A 21,432-nucleotide genomic window follows, 5' to 3' on the forward strand; every position below is an offset into this window, starting at 1 on the left:
GGGAGCACATTGTAGACGCCCTAACTATCGTCTTTCAGAGTTCCCTAGATTCAGGAGTGGTCCCTCTGGATTGGAAAGTTGCACATGTCACTCCACTTTTTAAGAAGGGTGAAAGGGGGAACCAAGGAAATTACAGACCAGTTAGCCTGACATCTGTGGTGGGCAAGTTGCTGGAGTCTATAATCAAGGATAGGGTGACTGAACACCTAGAAAAATTTCAGTTAATCAGGGACAGCCAGCATGGATTCATGACTGGAAGGTCATGCCTGACAAATCTCATTGAATTTTTTGAAGAGGTGACTAAGGTAGTGGACAGGGGAATGTCTATGGATGTTATTTATATGGACTTCCAGAAGGCATTTGCTAAAGTCCCACATAAGAGATTGTTAACTAAGGCAGAAGCCCATGGAGTTGATGGCAAATTATTGACATGGTTAGGAAGTTGGTTGAGTGGTAGGCGACAGAGAGTGGGGATAAAGGGTAAGTACTCCGATTGGCAGGATGTGACTAGTGGTGTCCCGCAGGGATCTGTGTTGGGACCTCAATTATTCATTAACGACTTGGATGATGGCATACTAAATCATATATCCAAATTTGCTGATGATACAAAGTTAGGCGGCATTGTAGACAGTCCAGGTGATAGCATAAATTTGCAAAGAGATATTGACAGACTAGGTGAGTGGGCAAAACTGTGGCAGATGGATTTCAATGCGGGCAAGTGAGAGATTATCCATTTTGGACCAAAAAAGGATAGAGCAGGGTACTTTCTAAATGGGAAGAGGTTAAGTACAGTGGATGTCCAAAGAGACTTGGGGGTTCAGGTGCATAGATCTTTAAAATGCCACGAGCAAGTGCAGAAAATAATCAAAATGGCTAATGGAATGCTAGCCTTTATATCTAGAGGACTGGAGTATAAAGACAGAGGTTATGGCTGCAGCTGTACAAAACCCTGGTTAGACCCCACTTGGAGTACTGTGTCTTGGAGCAGTTCTGGGCATCACACCTTAGGAAGGATATATTGGCCTTGGAGGGAGTGCAACGTAGGTTTACAAGAATGATATCTGGACTACAGGGGTTAAGTTATGAGGAGAGATTACACAAATTAGGCCTGTTTGCGCTAGAATTTAGAAGGTTAAGTGGTGATCTGATCGAAGTCTTCAAGATATTAATAGGAAAAGACAGGCTAGATAAAGATAAACTATTTCCACTGGTTGGAAATTCTAAAACTAGGGGGCATAGTCTAAAAATTAGGACCAGACCGTTCAGGAGAGATGTTCGGAAGCACTTCATGCAAAGGGTGGTAGAGGTTTGGAAATCTCTCCCACAAACAGCAGTTGAAGCTGGAACAGTTGTTAATTTTAAATCGGAGGTAGATAGATTTTTGTTAAGCAAAGATATTAAGGGATATGGACCAAAGGCAGGTACATGGAGTTAGGCCATGGATCAGCCTTGATCTCATTGAATGGTGGGAAAGGCTTGAGGGGCCGAATGGCCTACTCCTATTCCTATGTTCCTACCTACAATGGATCCATCTCACCACCACATGGTGCTGTGGAGCCTATGTCCTGCCACAGATAGTCCTGTACAGCTCCATCTGGTGGATTGTAATCAGTTGTAAGCATTGCAATTTAAATTTTTTAATTTCAATTCCACCTTTAAAATTAGCTTTACCTGCATAAAGGTGTGACTGAAGACAGGGCCTGAAAATTCCCATCAGATTGGGCCTTCAGCCCCACTAAATTATTTGAAATGAAAACTGCAGGAAACAAAAAACTGAATTAAGGAAAAATGTTAAAAGCAGAGTAGGAAAACCATTAAATTTTAAATAGTTACCTCTTATGGATATATCGATTACTATTCAGAAAGAGCTAGCTCTCATACAAACACGAGGCTAGTAATAGCTCAAATATTTCTAGTTGTTTCATCTTTCAGGATGTTGTGTTTATTTTTGGCTGAGAGCTTAATATCACATAGATACGCGGCAGATGTGATCCCTACCTCGAAAACTGAGCTGCCAAGGAGTCAAAAAGCATTTTACCAAATAAATGTAACCTGATGCTTTCATCAGCTCCCACATTACCATGATATGCTTCTCACGAAGCAAATGTGCCAGATGTGCCATCTAATTATGATGGTGAAACAATGTTAAGCAAATGGCGCAGTGGTTAGCGCCGCAGCCTCACAGCTCCAGGGACCCGGGTTCGATTCTGGGTACTGCCCGTGCGGAGTTTGCAAGTTCTCCCTGTGACCGCGTGGGTTTTCGCCGGGTGCTCCGGTTTCCTCCCACAGCCAAAAACTTGCAGGTGATAGGTAAATTGGCTGTTGTAAATTGCCCCTCGTGTAGGTAGGGAATATGGGATTACTGTAGGGTTAGTATAAATGGGTGGTTGTTGGTCGGCACAGACTCCGTGGGCCGAAGGGCCTGTTTCAGTGCTGTATCTCTAAATAAAATAAATGCTTGTGATAGGGATGATAATGGGACAGTTATTACCAAATCCTATCCTAATCTTAACAGCAAGAAATTGCATTCACATCTACTGTTAGAAACGGAAGCTCTGCAATAATCTGTGGATTTCCAGTTTTAATATTTTTGCTGCAGGTATCTGCACTTTCCGTCATGTTGCATGAGGCAGCATATTGGTGTGGGGGAAGCGGTGGTACAGAGAGGTCACTGGACTAGTAATCCTGGGGCCCAGGCAAATGCTCTGGGGACCTGGGTTCGAATCTCACCACGGCAGATAGTGAAGTGAAATTCAATTAATAAATCAGGAATTAAAAGGCTAGTTTAATGGTGATCATGAAACTATTGTCAATTGTTGTAAAAATCCATCTGGTTCACTAATATCCTTTAGGGAAGGAAATCTGCCATCCTTACCTGGTCTGGCCTACATGTGACTCCAGACCAACAGCAATGTGGTTGACTCTTAAATGCCCTCTGAAATGGCCTAGCAAGCCACTCAGTTGTATCAAACCAATATAAAGTCTACGAAATGGAATGAAACTGGGCGCACCACCCGGCATCGACCACGGCAAACACAGCCCTATCGACTCTGCAAAGTACGAACATCTGGGGCCTTGTGCCAAAATTTGGAGAGCTATCCCACTGACAGTCATACTTACAGAATCATACCTTCCAGACAATGTCCCAAACACCACCATCACCATCCCTGGGTCTGTCCTGTCTCACCAGGGTTGGCAGCACAGGAGTATAGAGTTGGGAGGGAGTTGCACTGGGAGTCCTCAACATTGACTCTAGACCCCAGCAAGTCTCATGGCATCAGGTCAAACATGGGCAAGGAAACCTCTTGCTAATTACTATCCAACGCACGCCCCCCCGCATCCACCAATCACCCCTTGGCTGATGAATCAGTGCTTCTCCATGTTGAAGACCAATTGCAAGAACTGAGGGCAGCAAAGGCACAGAATGTACTCTGGGTGGGGGACTTCAATGTCCATTACCAAGAGTGGCTCGGTAGCACCACTGCTGACTGAGCCCTAAAGGAAATTGCAGCTAGACTGGGTCTGCAGCAGGTGGTGAGGAAACCAAGAGGCAAAAACCCACTTGATTTCGTCCTCACCCATCTACCTGTCGCAAATGCATCTGTCCATGATGGTATTGGTCCCTGTGGAGATGAAATCCCATCTTCACACTGAGGATCACCATCATCGTGTTGTGTAGCACTACCACTGTGCAAACAGACCTAGCAACTCAAAACTGGGCATCCATGAAGCGCTGTGGGCCATCAATAGCAGCAGAATTGTATTCATGGCCCAACATACCTCCCATTCTATCATTACCATCAAGCCGGGGGACAAACCCTGGTTCAAAGCAGAGTGCAGAAGGGCATGCCAGGAGCAGCACCAGGCATACCTAAAAATAAGGTGCCAGCCTGGTGAAAGTACAACAGAGGACTACTTGCATGCCAAATCGCAGAAGCAGCATGCAATAGACAGTGCTAAGCGAACCCACAACAAACGGATCAGATCTTGTTATTTTATTCATTCATGGGTGACGCTGGCTAGGCCAGCATTTATTACCCATCCCTAATTGCCCTCGAGAAGGTGGTGGTGAGCTGCCTTCTTGAACCACTGCAGTCCACGTGGGGTAGGTATATCCACAGTGCTCTTAGGAAGGGAGTTCCAGGATTTTGACCCAGCAACAGTGAAGGAACAGATGAAAGCATATAAAAAGCAAAATTACTGATAAAGGGAAATCAAAAACTCAACTAAATTTTGAAGAACAAAAAATGCAATCAGAAAAGTACCAGTGAAAAAGACAAGAAATCAAAAATGTTTAGAATAAAAGCAAACCAAATACTCAAATTAGCTGATCCAATGATCCAGAACCATATTCTCAGACCATATTCCTGGAACTGCGTTCATGGGTCACTGCTACTTATAAAGTGATGAATGCTTGTTAGCAGCTATTAAATACTGCCTCCCAGCTCGTATAATGTAGTTCTCATCTATTGCCTGAGGCATATGATGGTGTTTGGTTTTGCTGTGGGAAACCATTGCAGCAGTTTCCAAAAAAACCCAGAAAACTAGAGAATTTCTACTACTGTGCAGGCTCTTGCCATATTTTCTTCTAGGAAAATTTGGGTCAGAACCTATAGAACTGTCCCTGCTTTGCAATTGGTTTTCCTGCAAATTTGACACAACCCTAAATGTAGAAACAAATCCATCTGAAGACTTGGGAACATGCTAGGTTAAAGAAACAAATTGCAAAACTAAAATACTAAACACACAGTTACTTCAGACTCAACTCAGACCAGATTCAAAGCACACAATATGGAATTATACACCTTACACCTAGGGTGACCACTGCAGGAGGCCAATAATACCAGACACCAGACCCTGCAGACCAGCAGCGCTACGGCACGGGGGAAGGAAAGATGTTTCTGCGCACGGAGATGACATCATCATGGACCTCCCGTCCAAAAGGCTGCAACTATAAAAAGCATCTGAACTACCTGCATTTGAGAGTATAACGGATTAATTTCAAGTGAAAAACTTGGATGAGAACAGCAAACTGAATTGCAATGCCTTCCTGGCTAATCGTTTAGATTCCTGTATTTTCAAGATATCTTTAGGTGCAGCCTGTTCAAATGATTCTTCTGTCCAAGCCAGAGTATACCAGACATAAAGGCATCAGGTAGCAGACAGTGAACAGACCAGCTAAAACCAGATGAATGGCCACCCTACTTGCACCACAATCCAGTTTGTTACACGGATTTTGTTTTTTTATTAAAACTTAAGATTCTATGTTTTAAAAACTGAAAAAGGATTTTCAGTGGCCATTGAGTTGCAAATAGTTGAACTTTATGAATGTTTTGAAAGCTGAATTTTTAAAAGGACAGGAAAGCAGGTAATTTCAAGGAAACCAGCAAAGGGGTTTGACCTCAAAGCTACCCTTTGAGTGACAAGACAGACTTTATGACTAGGCATGTGATTTGTTTCTGGAAGCTTCAGTTTTGAGCTTTTAAAAGTCAGTGAATTTGGACAAAAAGCAGGCATGTTGAAATTTGATTCTGACCTGCCTGGAGATCAGAAGAACCACCAGAAAAGTATTACCTCTCTGTAAAATAATCCTGCATCTCTTGAGAAGAAACCCTGTATTTCAAATGTGGCAGATTCTTAATGCCTCCTGTCTCAGAAAACTCCCTGCAGCCTTGTGTTTTGAGAAATCCTGAAATTTGAAGAAATATTCTATTGCTATACTGCTGCTGCAAGACCTAAGACGACCTGTTGCTACACCCCTGATGGAAGACCTATGTGAAGACTGCTGCAGTTGAGTTTCCTTGAACACCTACCCATCAAAGACTGTTCATCAAGCTCGCCTGGAAAGACTTAAGAGTGGCATCCGACCATTAGACTTTGGGACACCTCGTCAAACTGAAAACCTCCGTTCAGATCACAACAGACTAATTTATTTTATTATTCTTTTTATTTCTATGAAACAGCTGGAAACCAAAATCTTTTTTTTCCTGATTAAGCTTTTTTTTGGATGCGTGTGTCCATGCGCATGAGGGCTAGGGATAAATATGGAGTTTTAATATCTCAATTCGTTTATAGATTTACTTCATTATTGCTTAAGACTTGGTTTTATAATAAACAGTTAATTTTGTTGTTTAAAGAAACCTGGTTGGTGTGCTTTATTCTGGGCACAAATACAGTATCTAATTGGCTGTTTCAGTAAGTAGGAAAATTTATTGATATGCTGTGACCTGTGCAGAAGTGGGACTGAATTAACAGTGCACTCCTCACGCCTCGGTCGTAACAAGTTCCTCAGGGTAGCGTCCTACGTCCAACCATCTTCAGCTGCTTCATCAATGACCTTCCCTCCATCATAAGGTCAGAAGTGGGGATACTTGCTGATGATGGCACAATGTTCAGCATCATACGCGACTCTTAAGATACTAAAGCAGTCCGTGCCCACATGCAAGATCTGGACGACATTCAGGCTTCGGCTGATATGTGGTGCGAATGTCAGTTACCAGTAAAGTACCAGGCAATGACCATCTCCAACAAGAGAGAAGCTAACCATCTCTCCTTCACGTTCAATGGCATTACTATTGCTGAAACCCCCACCATCAACATCCTGGGGTTACCATTGACCAGAAACTGAACTGGACCAGCTACATAAATGCTGTCGCTACAACAGCGGGTCTGAGGCTCGCAACGCTGCAGCAAGTAACTCCCCTCCTGACTCCCCAAGGCCTGTTCTCCATTTACAAGGCACAAGTCAGGAGTGTGATGGAATACTCTCCACTTGCCTGGATGGGTACAGCTCCAACAACACTCACGAAGCTCAACACCATCTTGGAGAAAAGCAGCCTGCTTGACTGGCACCCAATCCAGCACCTTCAACATTCATTTCCACCAACAATGGTGTAGTGGCAGCAATTTGTACCATCTGCTAGATGCACTGCAGCAATTCACCAACACTCCTTCAACAGTACCTTCCAAATCTACAACTTCTACCATCTAGAAGGACAAGGGCAGCTGACATATGGGGATCACCACCAGCAGCAGCCCCTCAAAGCCACACACCATCCTGACAGAACTATTCGCCATTCCTTGTCGTCGCTCGGTCAAAAACCTGGAACTCCATCCTCAACGGCAGTGTGGGTGTACCTACACTACATCGACTGCAACAGGTCAAGACGGCAGCTCACTACCACTTTTAGGGCAATTAGGGACGGGCAACAAATGCTAGCCTTGCCAGTGATGCTCACATCCCATGAAAAAATAAAAATCATTTGATGGTTCAACATGAAAGAGCATTTTGTGTCCGTCTTAACAATAAGAGACACAAGTTGCATTACAGAAATAGAGGGTAACCTAGTGGCTAAAAAGAGAGTGAGGAAATTAAGGTTATTAATATCAGTACAGAAAAAAAAAGTATTGGAGAAACTTGAAGCTAAAGTCCGACAAATCTCCAAAACCTGATGGCCTACATCCTAGGATTCTAAAAGAGATAGCCGCAGAGATATGAACATAGAACAGTACAGCACAGTACAGGCCCTTCGGCCCACGATGTTGTGCCGAATCTTTAACCTACTCTAAGATCAAACTAACTACCTACCCTTCATTCTACTATCATCCATGTACCTATCCAAGAGTCGCTTAAATGCCCCTAATGTATCTGCTTCTACTACCACCGCTGGCAGCGCATTCCACGCACCCACCACTCTCTGTGTAAAGAACCTACCTCTGACATCTCCCCGAAACCTTCCTCCAATCACCTTAAAATTATGCCCCCTGGTGATAGCCCTTTCCACCCTGGGAAAAAGTCTCTGACTATCCACTCTATCTATGCCTCTCATCATCTTGTACGCCTCTATCAAGTCACCTCTCATCCTTCTTCGCTCCAATGAGAAAAGTCCTAGCTCCCTCAATCTTTCTTCGTAGGACATGCCCTCCAGTCCAGGCAGCATCCTGGTAAATCTCCTCTGCACCCTCTCTAAAGCTTCCACATCCTTCCTATAATGAGGCGACCAGAACTGAACACAATATTCCAAGTGTAGTCGAACCAGGGCCTTATAGAGCTGCGGCATAACCTCGCGGCTCTTAAACGCAATCCCCCTGTTAATGAAAGCCAACACACCATACGCCTTCTTAACAACCCTATCAACTTGGGTGGCAACTTTGAGAGATCTATGGACATGGACCCCAAGATCCCTCTGTTCCTCCACACTACCAAGAATCCTGTCTTTAAGCCTGTATTCCGCATTCAAATTCGACCTTCCAAAATGAATCACTTCACACTTTTCCAGGTTGAACTCCATCTGCCACTTCTCAGCCCAGCTCTGCATCCTGTCAATGTCCCGTTGCAACCTACAACAGCTTTCCACACTATCCACAACTCCAGCAACCTTCGTGTCATCGGCAAACCTGCTAACCCAGCCTTCCACTTCCTCATCCAAGTCATTTATAAAAATCACAAAGAGCAGAGGTCCCAGAACAGATCCTTGTGGAACACCACTGATCACCAAGCTCCATGCTGAATACTTTCCATCTACTACCACCCTCTGACTTCTATGGACCAGCCAATTTTGTATCCAGACAGCCAACTTTCCCTGAATCCCATGCCTCCTACTTTCTGAATGAGCCTACCATGGGGAACCTTATCAAACGCCTTGCTAAAATCCATATACACCACATCCACTGCTCTTCCTTCATCAATGTGTTTTGTCACATCTTCAAAGAATTCAATAAGGCTTGTGAGGCATGACCTGCCCCTCACAAAGCCATGCTGACTGTCTCTAATCAAACCATGCTTTTCCAAATAATCATAAATCCTGTCTCTCAGAATCCTCTCCAATAATTTGCCCACTACCGACGTAAGACTGACTGGTCTATAATTCCCAGGGTTATCCCTATTCCCTTTCTTGAACAAGGGAACAACATTTGCGATCCTCCAATCATCCGGTACTACTCCAGTGGACAGTGAAGACGCAAAGATAATCGCCAAAGTCGCAGCAATCTCTTCCCTCGCTTCCCGTAATATCCTTGGGTATATCCCGTCTGGCCCCGGGGACTTATCTGTCCTCATATCATTCAAAATTTCCAGCACATCCTCCCTCTTAACCTCAACCTGTTCGAGCATATCAGCCTGTTTCACGCTGTCCTCACAAACGACCAGGTCCCTCTCACTAGTGAATACTGAAGCAAAGTATTCATTTAGGACCTCCCCTACCTCCTCCGACTCCAGGCACAAGTTCCTTCCACTATCCCTGATCGGCCCTACCCTCACTCTGGCCATCCTCTTGTCCCTCACATAAGGAGAACGCCTTGGGATTTTCCTTAATCCTACCCGCCAAGACTTTTTCATGTCCCCTTCTAGCCCTCCCAAGTCCATTCTTCAGTTCCTTCCTGGCTACCTTGTAACCCACTAGAGCCCTGTCTGATCCTTGCTTCCTCAACCTTAAGTAAGCTTCCTTCTTCCTCTTGACTAGCTGTTCCACATCTCTTGTCATCCAAGGTTCCTTCACCCTACCATCCCTTCCTTGCCTCATTGGGACAAACCTATCCAGCAGTCGCAGCAAGTGCTCCCTAAACAACCTCCACATTTCTGTCGTGCATTTCCCCGAGAACATCTGTTCCCAATTTATGCTCGCCAGTTCCTGCCTAATAGTATTGTAATTCCCCCTCCCCCAATTAAATATTTTCCCATCCCGTCTGCTCCTGTCCCTCTCCATGACTATAGTAAAGGTCAGGGAGTTGTGATCACTATCACCAAAATGCTCTCCCACCGAGAGATCTGCCACCTGGCCTGGTTTGTTGCCAAGCACCAAATCCAACATAGCCTTCCCTCTAGTCGGCCTATCTACATATTGAGTCAGGAAACCTTCCTGGACACACCTGACAAAAACTGCTCCATCCAAACTATTTGCACTAAGGAGGTTCCAGTCAATATTAGGGAAGTTGAAGTCGCCCATGACAACAACCCTGTTACTTCTGCACCTTTCCAAAATCTGCCTCCCAATCTGTTCCTCCATGTCTCTGTTGCTATTGGGGGGTCTATAGAAAACTCCCAACAAAGTGACTGCTCCTTTCCTGTTTCTGACTTCCACCCATAATGACTCAGTAGACAAACCCTCCTCGACGACCTCCCTTTCTGCAGCTGTGATACTATCCCTGATTAACAATGCCGCTCCCCCACCTCTTCTACCTCCCTCCCTATTCCGTTTGAAACATCTAAACCCCGGAACATCCAACATCCATTCCTGCCCCTGTGATATCCATGTCTCCGTAATGGCCACAACATCGTAGCTCCAAGTACTGATCCATGCTCTAAGTTCATCACCCTTATTCCTGACACTTCTTGCATTAAAATAGGCACACTTCAACCCATCATACTGGCTGCAACTTTGCCCTGTCAACTGTCTAACCTTCCTCACAGACTCTCTGCACTCGGTATCTGCCTGTTCAACAACTACCCCATCCACTGATCTGTGGCTCCAGTTCCCATCCCCCTGCTGGCTATGATTTTCCAAAATTCCCTGGACTTTGGAATGATTCCAGCAGATTGGAAGTTAACAAATGTAACAGTTATGCAAGAAAGGAGGGAGAGAAAGAAACAGGGAACTACAAGCCAGTTAGCTTGACAGTGGGTGGGAAAATGCTGGAATCTATTATTAAGGAAGTCTTAATACACTTAAGAAAATGATAGCATGATCGGGCAAAGTCAACATGGTTTTATAAAAGGTAAATTGTGTTTGACAAATTTAGTAGAGTTTTTTAAGGATGTAACTAGTAGGGTAGATAAACAGGAACCAGTAGATGTAATAGACCTGGATTTCCAAAAGGCATTTGATAAAGAGCCACACAAAATGTGAATAGGCAAGATAAGGGCTCAGAGTTGGGGATAATATATTAGCATGGATAGGGTACAGGCAGCAGACAATAGGCATAAATGGGGCATTTTCAAGTTGGCAGGCTGTGACTAGTGGAGTGCCACAAGGATCAGTGCTGGGGCCTCAGCTATTTACAATCTATATTAATGACTTAAGCAAAGTGACAAGAGAGTAAGGTATCTAAGTTTGTCGATATAAAGGTGGGGGAAATGCAAGCTGTGAGGAGGACAGAGTGGGGCTGCAAAGGGATATACACAGGTTAAGTGAGTGGGCAACAAGGTGGCAGATGGAGTATAAGGTGGGGATGTGTGAGGTTATTCACTTTGGTCATAGAGAGACACAGCACTGAAACAGGCCCTCATAAAAGTGCAGATTTTTTTTAAATAGAAAGGCATGAAACTTCTAAATGTTGATGTTCAGAGAGACTTGGGTGTGCTCGTACAAAGGACACAAAGTTAGCATACAGGTCCAGCGAGCAATTAGGAAAGAAAATGGCATGTTGGCCTTTACTGCAAGGGGATTGGAGTACAGGAATAAAGAAATCTTGCTACAATTGCACAGGGCTTTGGTGAGACCACAGCTGGAATACTGTATGTAATTTGAGTCTCCATATTTAAAGGAAGAATATATTTGCATTGGAGGCAGTACAGCGAAAGGTTCACCAGATTGGTCCCTGGTTGTCTTATGATGAGAGGCTGAGTAAATTGGCCTGTATTCTCTGGAGGTTAGAAGAATGAGAGGTGATCTCATTGAAACTTACAAGATTCTGAAAGACACAGGAGGTTGTTTCCGCTAAAAGGGGAATCTAAAACATGAGGGCAGTCTCAGGGTAAGGGAATGATCATTTAGGACTGAGATGAGGAGAAATTACTACACTCAAAGGGTTGAGAGTCTTTGGAATTCTCTACTCCAGGGGGTAGCGGATACTCCATTGTTGAATATATTTTAGGCTGGGATAGACAGATTTTTGGTGTCTCAGGGAACCAAGGGATATGGGAGCAGGCAGTAAAGTGGATTGAAGCCCAAGATCAGCCATGATCATACTGAATAGTGGAGGAAGCTCGACGGGACATGTGATCTACTCCTGCTCCCATTTCTTATGTTCTTATAAAAACTTAGAAGGCATATGGCATAATTTCTGTGCTTTCCTCAGCCCAATACTTTACACTGCCAGTTTGCACTCTGGCATAGGTTAACAAGATTGGCAAGAAGTTTAGGCGTAAACTGAGGTTGGCAAATAGGTGTTATTTGAGGCGTTATTTCCCATTACACCCCCACAGGTAATTCCACCTCTTTAGGGAACAACTTCCTTTCCCTTTAAGGAATAAGATCAAAACCAAATAGAAACAAAACCTTTAGGATTAAACAAAACAAACTGTTTAGAAAACCAACTCATGACAACGCAGAGCATGCGCACAGCGATCGCAGACGTCGTCAGTGCGTGTGAACATTTGCCAGCTTGCCAGTATGAATGCGCACACTGACATCTGACAATGATGTCCTCACCTCTCAATAGCCGCAACTGCTGCCTCCTTTCCCCCCCAACAATACCCCGCAATCCTCCTTCAATCGCTATCTATTTCCCGCTACCTTCCCTCAGCCACTCGCTTCCCCCCACCCACCCCCCTCCCTCACCACATGAAGAAGCGGCAGGGGTGGAGAGCAGGGAATAAACTGCCGAAGCGGCAAGTCAGACGGCGAGCAACCAATGGGCTGGTGGGGGGGGCGGGGGGTGGGGGGAGAGAAAAGAGAAAGCGGCAAGGCAGGGAGCGAACGGCTGGGTGGGTGGATGCGGCAAGGGCAGGAGGGAGTGGCTGAGGAAAGGCAGCGGTGAGGCGGGGAGCAAATGGTGAGCACAGGGGCGCGTGAGGGAGTGGAGTACAGTTGGGGGTGGGACGGAGGCGACAATTGCAGCAATTTAGGGGCTTTGCGCTTAATTTGTGATAAACTGAGCAGTGCCATCTTTATTACTGGCATCTGCCAGAGACAATGCAGACAGTGACGTTTCAGTGGATGAGGGTGCATTTGCGCATATGCCAGTAGTGCACCACCTAACGGCTGCCTTGTCAGAAAACGCAGCCTCAGAACAAATCACCACTTACATTTCAACTCAGAGCACACCAAAAGGAAAAAAAAAGTCTATAGAAATTAAAACCACTAAGAGCTATACAGTGACATCAAAATATGAATTACAGAATACTCGTGCTCTGGAGCAGCTTGGCACTTATTTTCTCAGTTTGTAGCATCAGAACTGCTATCGTCACCAGATTTATGTGGAGCGATTGCAGTTAGTTTTCGTTGCCATTTCTTTACAACGTTTTAGGTGGGTGTCTTCCAAAGGATGTTTACTACCATTACTTCTCTAGAACTCCATGTAGAGAAAATCCTAATAATTTATACAAGTCAGTGAACCGTCCTTCCCTATTCATCAACCAGTGACTAAACTGCTGAAATGACTGTAAAATTCAATAACCTAAGTTTTGACATCAATATCGCCATCAATTGATAGAAAGTATCTCCTTCACAATTTCTTTTGCTGAGTTCTGCTCATTTTTAGAATGATACATTAGAAAGGCTGAGGTATTCAATATTAAGTGACACTAAGCAACTTGAACAATTTATGTTACACACCAAAGAGTAAAAAAAGCTATCTTTTTGGATGAAATCCTATATAGTGCTGGGGAAGCATAATTTTGTCAAATTTACAAAAGAAGTGCAGCACTCAGTTCCTAGAATCACAAACTTGAGTCCGCTATTTTAACTTTTAGGATATAACTGTGCAAAAATGAAATAAATTGGTCCAACTATTCTCCCAAAGCATGTCCACTGCTCAACCATTAAAGCATCAAATTTATATTCTGTAATGCAACTTAACGAACCCTAGGATATGTTTCCTTTAGAAGAAATGTTAAACTGAGTACCAAGCTGCCTGTTCAGGTGGTCATTAAAATCCCACAGCACTGTTCAAAGGGAGTTCTCCCACTGTCCCAATCAAAATCCTTCACTCAGCCAATGTCACCAAAAGAAAAACTGTACTTATATTTGTGTTCGTCAGACATTTACTGTCAAGCAGATGGTGTCAAGGTTTGCTGCATCTGGACACGGGTTGCTTCATTATCTGAGTCGTCGCGAATTGTGCTAAACATTGTGCAATCATCAGCGAACATCCCCACTTCTGACCTTGTGATGGAGGGAAGGTCATTGATGAAGCAGCTGAAAATGGTTGGGCCTTGGACACCACCCTGAGGAACTCCTGCGGTGATGTCCTGGGACTGAGATGATTGACCTCCAACAACCACAACCATCTTCCTTTGCGCTAGGTATGACTCCAACCAGCGGAGAGTTTTCCCAGATTCCCATGGACTCCAGTTTTACGAGGTCTCCTTGAAGTCACACTTGGTCAAATGCTGCTTGATGTCAAGGGCAGTCACTCTCACCTCACCTCTGGAATTCAGCTCTTTTGTCCATGTTTCGACAAAGGCTGTAATGAGGTCAGGAGCTGAGTGGCCCTGTCAGAACCCAAACTGAGCGTCAGTGAGCAAGTTATTGCTGAATAGGTGCCGTTTGATAGCACTACCGATGACACCTTCCATCACTTTACTGATGATTGAGAGTAGACTGATAGGACAGTATCTGCTGAGTTGGATTTGTCCAGCTTTTTGTGGACAGGACATACCTGGGCGGCACAGTGGCGCAGTGGTTAGCACCGCAGCCTCACAGCTCCAGGGACCCGGGTTCGATTCCGGGTACTGCCTGTGTGGAGTTTGCAAGTTCTCCCTGTGTCTGCGTGGGTTTTCTCCGGGTGCTCCGGTTTCCTCCCACAAGCCAAAAGACTTGCAGGTTGATAGGTAAATTGGCCATTATAAATTGTCACTAGTATAGGTAGGTGGTAGGGAAATATAGGGACAGGTGGGGATGTTTGGTAGGAATATGGGATTAGTGTAGGATTAGTATAAATGGGTGGTTGATGTTCGGCACAGACTCGGTGGGCCGAAGGGCCTGTTTCAGTGCTGTATCTCTAATCTAATCTAATTTTCCACATTGCCAGGTAGTTGCCAGTTTTGTAGCTGTACTGGAACAGCTTGACTAGGGGCGTGGATAGTTCTGGAGCACAGGTTTTCAGTAGTATTGCTGGAATGTTGTCGGGGCCCATAGCCTTTGCAGTATCCAGTGCCTTCAGTCGTTTCTTGATATCACTTGGAGTGAATCGGATTGGCTGAAGACGGACATCGGTGACGTTGGGGACCTCTGGAGAAGGCCGAGATGGATCAATGCAGTACTTCTGGCTGAAGATGGATGCAAATGCTTCAGCCTGGTCTTTTGCACTGATGTGTTGGGCTCCTCCATCGTTAAGGATGGGGATGTTTGTGCTGCCTCCTTCTCCTGTTAGTTGTCCACCACCATTTACGAATGGATGTGGCAGAACTGCAGAGCTTAGATCTGATCCACTGGTTTTGGAATCACTTAGCCCTACCCATCGCATGCTGCTTTCGCTGTTTGGCATGCTAGTCCTGGGTTGTAGCTTCACCAGGCCAACACCTCATTTTTCGGTATGCCCAGTGCTGCTCCTGGCATGCCACCTACACTCTTCATTGAACTAGGGTTCATCCCCTGGCTTGATGGTAACGCTAGAATGGAGGAATGCCGGGCCATGAGGTTACAGATTGTGGTTGAATACAATTCTGTTGCTGCTGCTCACTGCGCTTCATGGCAGAGTTTTGAGTTGCTAGATCATTTCAAAATTTATCCCATTTAGCACAGCAGTAGTGCACACAACACGATGGTGGGTTTCCTTTATGTGAAGACGAGACCTCGTCTACACTAGGAGACGAGAGACAGAGTGGTCACTCCTACCAATGCTGTCATGGACAGATGCATCTGTGACTGGCAGATTGGTGATGACGAGGTCTAGTAGGTTTTTCTCTGGTTGGTTCCCTCACCACCTGCCGCAGATCCAGTCCAGCAGCTGTGTCCTTTAGGGCTCGGCCAGCTCAGTCAGTAGTGGTGCTACCGAGCTACTCTTAGTGATGGACATTGAAGTCCCCCACTACATTCTGTGCCCTTGCTATCCTTAGTGCTTCTTCCAATTGGCGTTCAACATGGAGAAGCACTAATTCAGCAACAGGGGTGTGGGGGAGGGGTGGCGTGTACGTGGTAATCAGCAGGAGGTTTCCTTGCCCATGTTTGACCTGATGCCATGATGTCCATCGTCAATGTTAAGGACACGCAGGGCAACTTCCTCCCAACTGTATACCACTGTGCCACCACCTCTGGTGGGACAGGACATACCAACATACAAATTAGCAGCAGTAGGCTACTCGGCCCCTCGAGCCTGCTCCACAATTCAATAAGTTCAAGGCTGAACTGATTTCTCCACATTCCCACCTACTCCTGGAAACCTTTCACCCACTTTCTTATCAAGAATCTATCAACCTCTGCCTTAAAAATATTCAAAGACTCTGCTTCCACCACTTTTTGAGGAAGAGAGTTCCAAAGACTCAACCCTCAGAGAAAAAATTTCTCCTCATCTGTCTTAAATGGGCAACCCTCATTTTTAAACAGTGACCCCTAGTTCTTCATTCTCCCATAAGGAGAAACATCCTTTCCACATCCACCCTGTCAAGACCCCTCAGGATCTTATATGTTTCAATCAAGTCGCCTCTTAGTCTTCTAAACTCCAGGGGATACAAGCCTAGCCTGTCTAGTCTTTCCTCTTAGGACAGCCCGCCCATTCCAGATATTAGTCGAGTAAACCTTCTCTGAATTGCTTCCAACGCATTTAAATCCTTCCTTAAATAAGGAGACCAGTACTGTACACAGTACATGCGATGTGGTCACACCAATGCCCTGTATAGCTGACGCATTACCTCCCTGCTTTTGTATTCAATTCCCCTCGCAATAAACAATAATATTCTATTAGCTTTCCTAAATCCGTGCTGTATCTGCATACTAACCTCTTGCGATTCGTGCACTAGGACACCCAGATCCCTCTGCAACTCAGAACTCTGCAATCTCTCACCATCTAGAGAATATGCCACATATACATATACCCACGGATGGCGATGGTAGTGTCAAAGACACTGTCTGTAAGGTATGATTCCGTGAGTATGACTGACTGTCAGCCTGTTGCTTAATTCATCTGTGGGACAACTCTCCCAATTTTGGCACAAGTCCTCAGATGCTAGTAAGGAGGACTTTGCAGGGTCAACAGGGCCGGGTTTACCGTTGTAGTTTCCAGTGCCTGGGTCGGTGCCAGGTGGTCCGTTCAGTTTTATTTCTTTTCTTAGACTTTAAAGCAGTTTTTGATACAACTGAGTGGCTTGCTAGGCCATTTCAGAAGGCATTTTAAGAGTCAACCACATTGCTGAGGGTCTGGAATCACATCGGTCAGACCAGGTGAGGATGGCAGATTTTCTTCCCTGAAGGACATCAGTGAGCCAGATGGGATTTTACAAGAATTGACAATGGTTTCATGGTCACCAGCTTTTTCTAAATTCCAGATTTATTAATTGAAATCAATTTTCACCATCTGCCGTGTTTGGATTTGAACCCATATCCCTAGAGCATTAGCCTAGGCCTCTGGATTATTAGCCCAGTGACATTACCACTATCCAACGCCTGCCCCTAAATGTAGCAATAAAGTACTATATAAAAAACTTTTTTTTTTTTTTAAAAAGTGCATCTTAAAATCATTTTACAATACTGGTATTTTCCTACAGGTGAAAAGCAACTTTTGCAGAAATCTGAAAGTACAAATCCATTTGATTCGGTCAAATGCAAAATGCTTTAACAGCTGATGCACAATGGATTTATAATAATCCAGGAACAATGTGCAAATTTTCCACTGGAAGTGCAAACATTTGTAACAAGCTACTTTGTAAGGCCACTAATTAGCCCTGTAACTTTGAAAATTTGTCCTTTTTTAAAAACTGTTCACTGCTTAGGTGATGCGCCAATTAAAGAATCATAGCTAAGCAGTGAACTTGTAAAGCTGCACAATCCTGCATTTCATCAGCCATTCAGTCTACCATACCGCTGCAAAGTACCCATTGGAATTCTATGCTGTAATCCCACTGCCCTGTACCCGGCTAGAGTCAATATTCTGAATCCACAACAGATGAAGAAAACTTCACTTAGTTTAGCATGGCTTTGAATAAAGGATAAATCCAGCCTTGGGTAGCATACCCTTGGGGCACTATTCAAGATATAAAAACACAGAACCATTTTCATATTGTTATTTTGTCACAGTCTTCTGCAATCATTGGTTAGATGAAGTTACAAATTGGTGGATTTTGTTAAACCAGTCGCTAGGAAGGCCAGTTATTTGCTTGTTCTTAATACCCAACACCAATCTAATTCTGGATACTATAAGTGCAAGTATCAACAATGTTCAGATCACTCCTGCTGACATCGATTGATATCATGGTACAATATGCTGTGTATATAGGGGCCAATTTGTCAGTTGTGCACACGTGCTACCACTAAGATACATGACCTGTGCTGTCAGCACAAAAGGAGGCAACCACCACCACCAACTTGTATTGAAATAGCACCCTTAACAGAGTAAAATGACCCAAGGTACTTCACAGGAGCATTATCAAATGAAATTTGAGAACAAGGCTCATAAGGAGACATCAGGATAAATATTAGCAAGATTGTGAGGGCCCTCGAGAGGATGCAGAGGAGATTTACCAGAATGGTTCCATGGATCAGGCTTAGGTTGGAGAAGCTGAGGTTGTTCACCTTGGAGCAAAGGAGGTTGAGAAGAGATTTGATCGAGGTGCACAAGATTTATGACAGGTTTAGGCAAGATAGACCAAAGAAAGATGTTCCCAACTGCTGATTTTACAAGGACTAGGGGACACAAATTCAAAGTTTTGGGCAAAAGATGCAGGAGGGTCGAGAGGAAGTACTTTTTACACAGCGAGTGGTAATGACCTGGAACTTTCTGCCTACAAGGGTGGTGGAAGCAGAGATGATCCATGATTTTGAAAGGAAATTGGATAGGCACTTGAGGGAAATAAACTTGCAGGGCTATGGGGAGAGAGCAGGGGAATGGGACTGTTTGGATAGCTCTACAAAAGAAATAGCATGGACTTGATGGACCAAATTACCCCTTTCTGTGCCGTAATGACTATGACCAAAAGTTTTCTCAAAGAGGTAGGTTTTAAAAGGAGCATCTCAAAGGAGGAAGAGAAGCAGAGGTTTAGGGAAGTAATTCCAGAGCAGAGAGCAGGGGTAACTGAAAGGACGACCAGCAGAATAACTGCAGTGCAAATTCAGGAGAGCAGCATTCTGAGGCTGCTCTCCCAAGTCACAGCATGTAGTATAAAAGGGTGTTATAACTTTATTTAACCCGTGGATGATGGTCATCCTAACTGAAGAACATTACTGTTTGGACCCAAGACTTCTCAACAAGAAAGCATTGGCACTCTCTCTCTCAACTTAAAGAATGCCAACACAACAATCCACCCATCAGCCTGCCAAGACCCAATGAAACATCGAATCAATAATGTTGTAACTAAGAATATTCATTCATTGTGCGTTACAATACAGAATTTCATTTCTTTGATAGAGCGCTTTAAATAAATAGTTATAGAAGTTGAACTTGTAATTTATATTGCCACATTCAAGTGTTAACATTGAATCTAATATAGCAGTGATGCAGAAATAAGGAAATTGCATCAAACTTTCATTCAAATTTGGATTGAACATACATCAGTCTAGTCTACACTAAACTTCAACAAGCAGAGAAAATATAAATCCAGATTTCTTGGACAAAAGAAAGCAGATAGATAATTGAATCCTGCAGCAAGATGCAAAATGGTTGCAACAAAAGTGAGACGACGAAAGAAAAGGGCAGGGAGATACCACAGCTAAGTGACTAATCACCTCATTTTTAATGCATAAGCTTTTAGACTGTAATCAATAAATGACCAGACAATAAACATTGCTGGCTCCTGTTGGGACAAAACAGCTGAAAACTTACAAATGTTTCAGTCATGATCTCGACTTAAAAAGCTGAATTCAAGTAGAGACTAAAAGACAGACATGGCAAATGCTACATGCACTGATGATAAAATCAAAAGTAGATGTTTGCTTCAATTTTAGCCATTGTCCCCATAGCTATTACTAGGATTGGATTCACAAGCTTTTTCCAGAATATTTATAAAATCACAACATGAATTTTAAAAGGCTTGGACTGTAATTATAAAACAATAAGCCCCAAAGGGAGTCAGGTCAAACACGCCTTAGAACATCTGGGTGAGGGTCTCGACTTCATATAACTACTGTGATTTTCATGAAAGCACAAAGTTTTTTTTAAAAAAGGTTAGCAACATCCAGTTTATATTAAGCAAGCACAATCGTTTTTGACAACTTCTTGTTCGTTTCTTTTTCTAATCAGCCATACCTAGATCTACTTAAAGTTTTGCAGAGGTTACAAATGCATAAAAATTTGGTGTATATTTAAAGCCAAGATTTAGACTTCCTAAATATATAAGCAACCACCACACTAGTTTGTTTTAAAACATGCAAAAATCCAAGTTATAAACCTTATTTTACACAGGGAAAGTTTATTTGGATCAAAATGTAACCTCAGAAATTTGCATAGTCTGGAATGAACATACCGGAAGAACATTCTTTATGTTGCGCTTTCACTTAAAAAGTAAAAAAAGACATATTGAAGTATTAATTATTTCACACTTTTGTCCTAACATCATGATATAAGTAGCCAAGATTTCCCACTGCACTCTGGTTAATTTGGGGATTTGACTAACTGATTTTCTCCACCGCAAATATCATTAATAATGTTAAAATAGTTTAAGAAATCACTTTTGAAGTACGTGCCACAGAGCTTCATAAATTTCAAAGCAAAAGCATAATTAAGTACATGGCTGCACACAGTTAATTTGAGCAACTTGCACAAAGAGATACAAGCTCAACAGCTCAATCTATACCACGAGTAACTCATCAATACAATAAGAATTTACTTAGTGCAGGAAGACAGCCCAAGGTAAAATAAAACCATGGAAATTACACTAGCATAACATTCTGCATTTTCATCAATAACACAAACTTCAAGCCCCATCTTCATGAAACTTGAAATTTCAAGTATGCTTATGGCATTATGAAAGTTATGTGGAGATCCAATCATAGTACACGTTTCCCTGCAACAGCCATCCTTATGAAACCAGCCTGCGAATGCGCATAAAAATGAGAAACATGAACCAATAAAGTTGGAAAATGACAGTATGGAGTGAATTTAACAGACTACTATTCTATACAAAAGCTGCACTCATCTTTCATGCTCACCATTCCATTCTTTTTGTGGTAGTAGCTAAGGACAGGGAAGCGACCACCTTGACGAAATGTGGCAACTTTTTTCAGAATCTCATCATCGATTGACTTTGGCACCATGACAATGGGAGGATAGGAGGGGCAGACAGTGAAATCTTTGTTAACACGGCATAGTCTCCAGTCATCTGTCTGAGGGAAGAAATGAGAAAATATTTATCGTATAATTAAACAACCTATTCGCAACAAAAACTTCATCTTTTGAGTTGGAACA

At 43.6% G+C, this 21,432-nt stretch overlaps 1 protein-coding gene across 1 annotated transcript in view; it reads right to left on the reverse strand.

Moving 5' to 3' along the window:
- Positions 1 to 21,432, reverse strand: part of mtmr9 (myotubularin related protein 9) — an 88,185-nt gene that overhangs the window by 49,694 nt on the left and 17,059 nt on the right. The window contains exon 4 of the mRNA XM_068024110.1: positions 21,177 to 21,350. Coding sequence (XP_067880211.1) covers positions 21,177 to 21,350 — 174 coding nt within the window. The remainder of the gene's footprint in view (positions 1 to 21,176; positions 21,351 to 21,432) is intronic.

Source organism: Heterodontus francisci, chromosome 3 (genome assembly GCF_036365525.1).
Source record: "Heterodontus francisci isolate sHetFra1 chromosome 3, sHetFra1.hap1, whole genome shotgun sequence".
NCBI lineage: Eukaryota > Metazoa > Chordata > Chondrichthyes > Heterodontiformes > Heterodontidae > Heterodontus > Heterodontus francisci.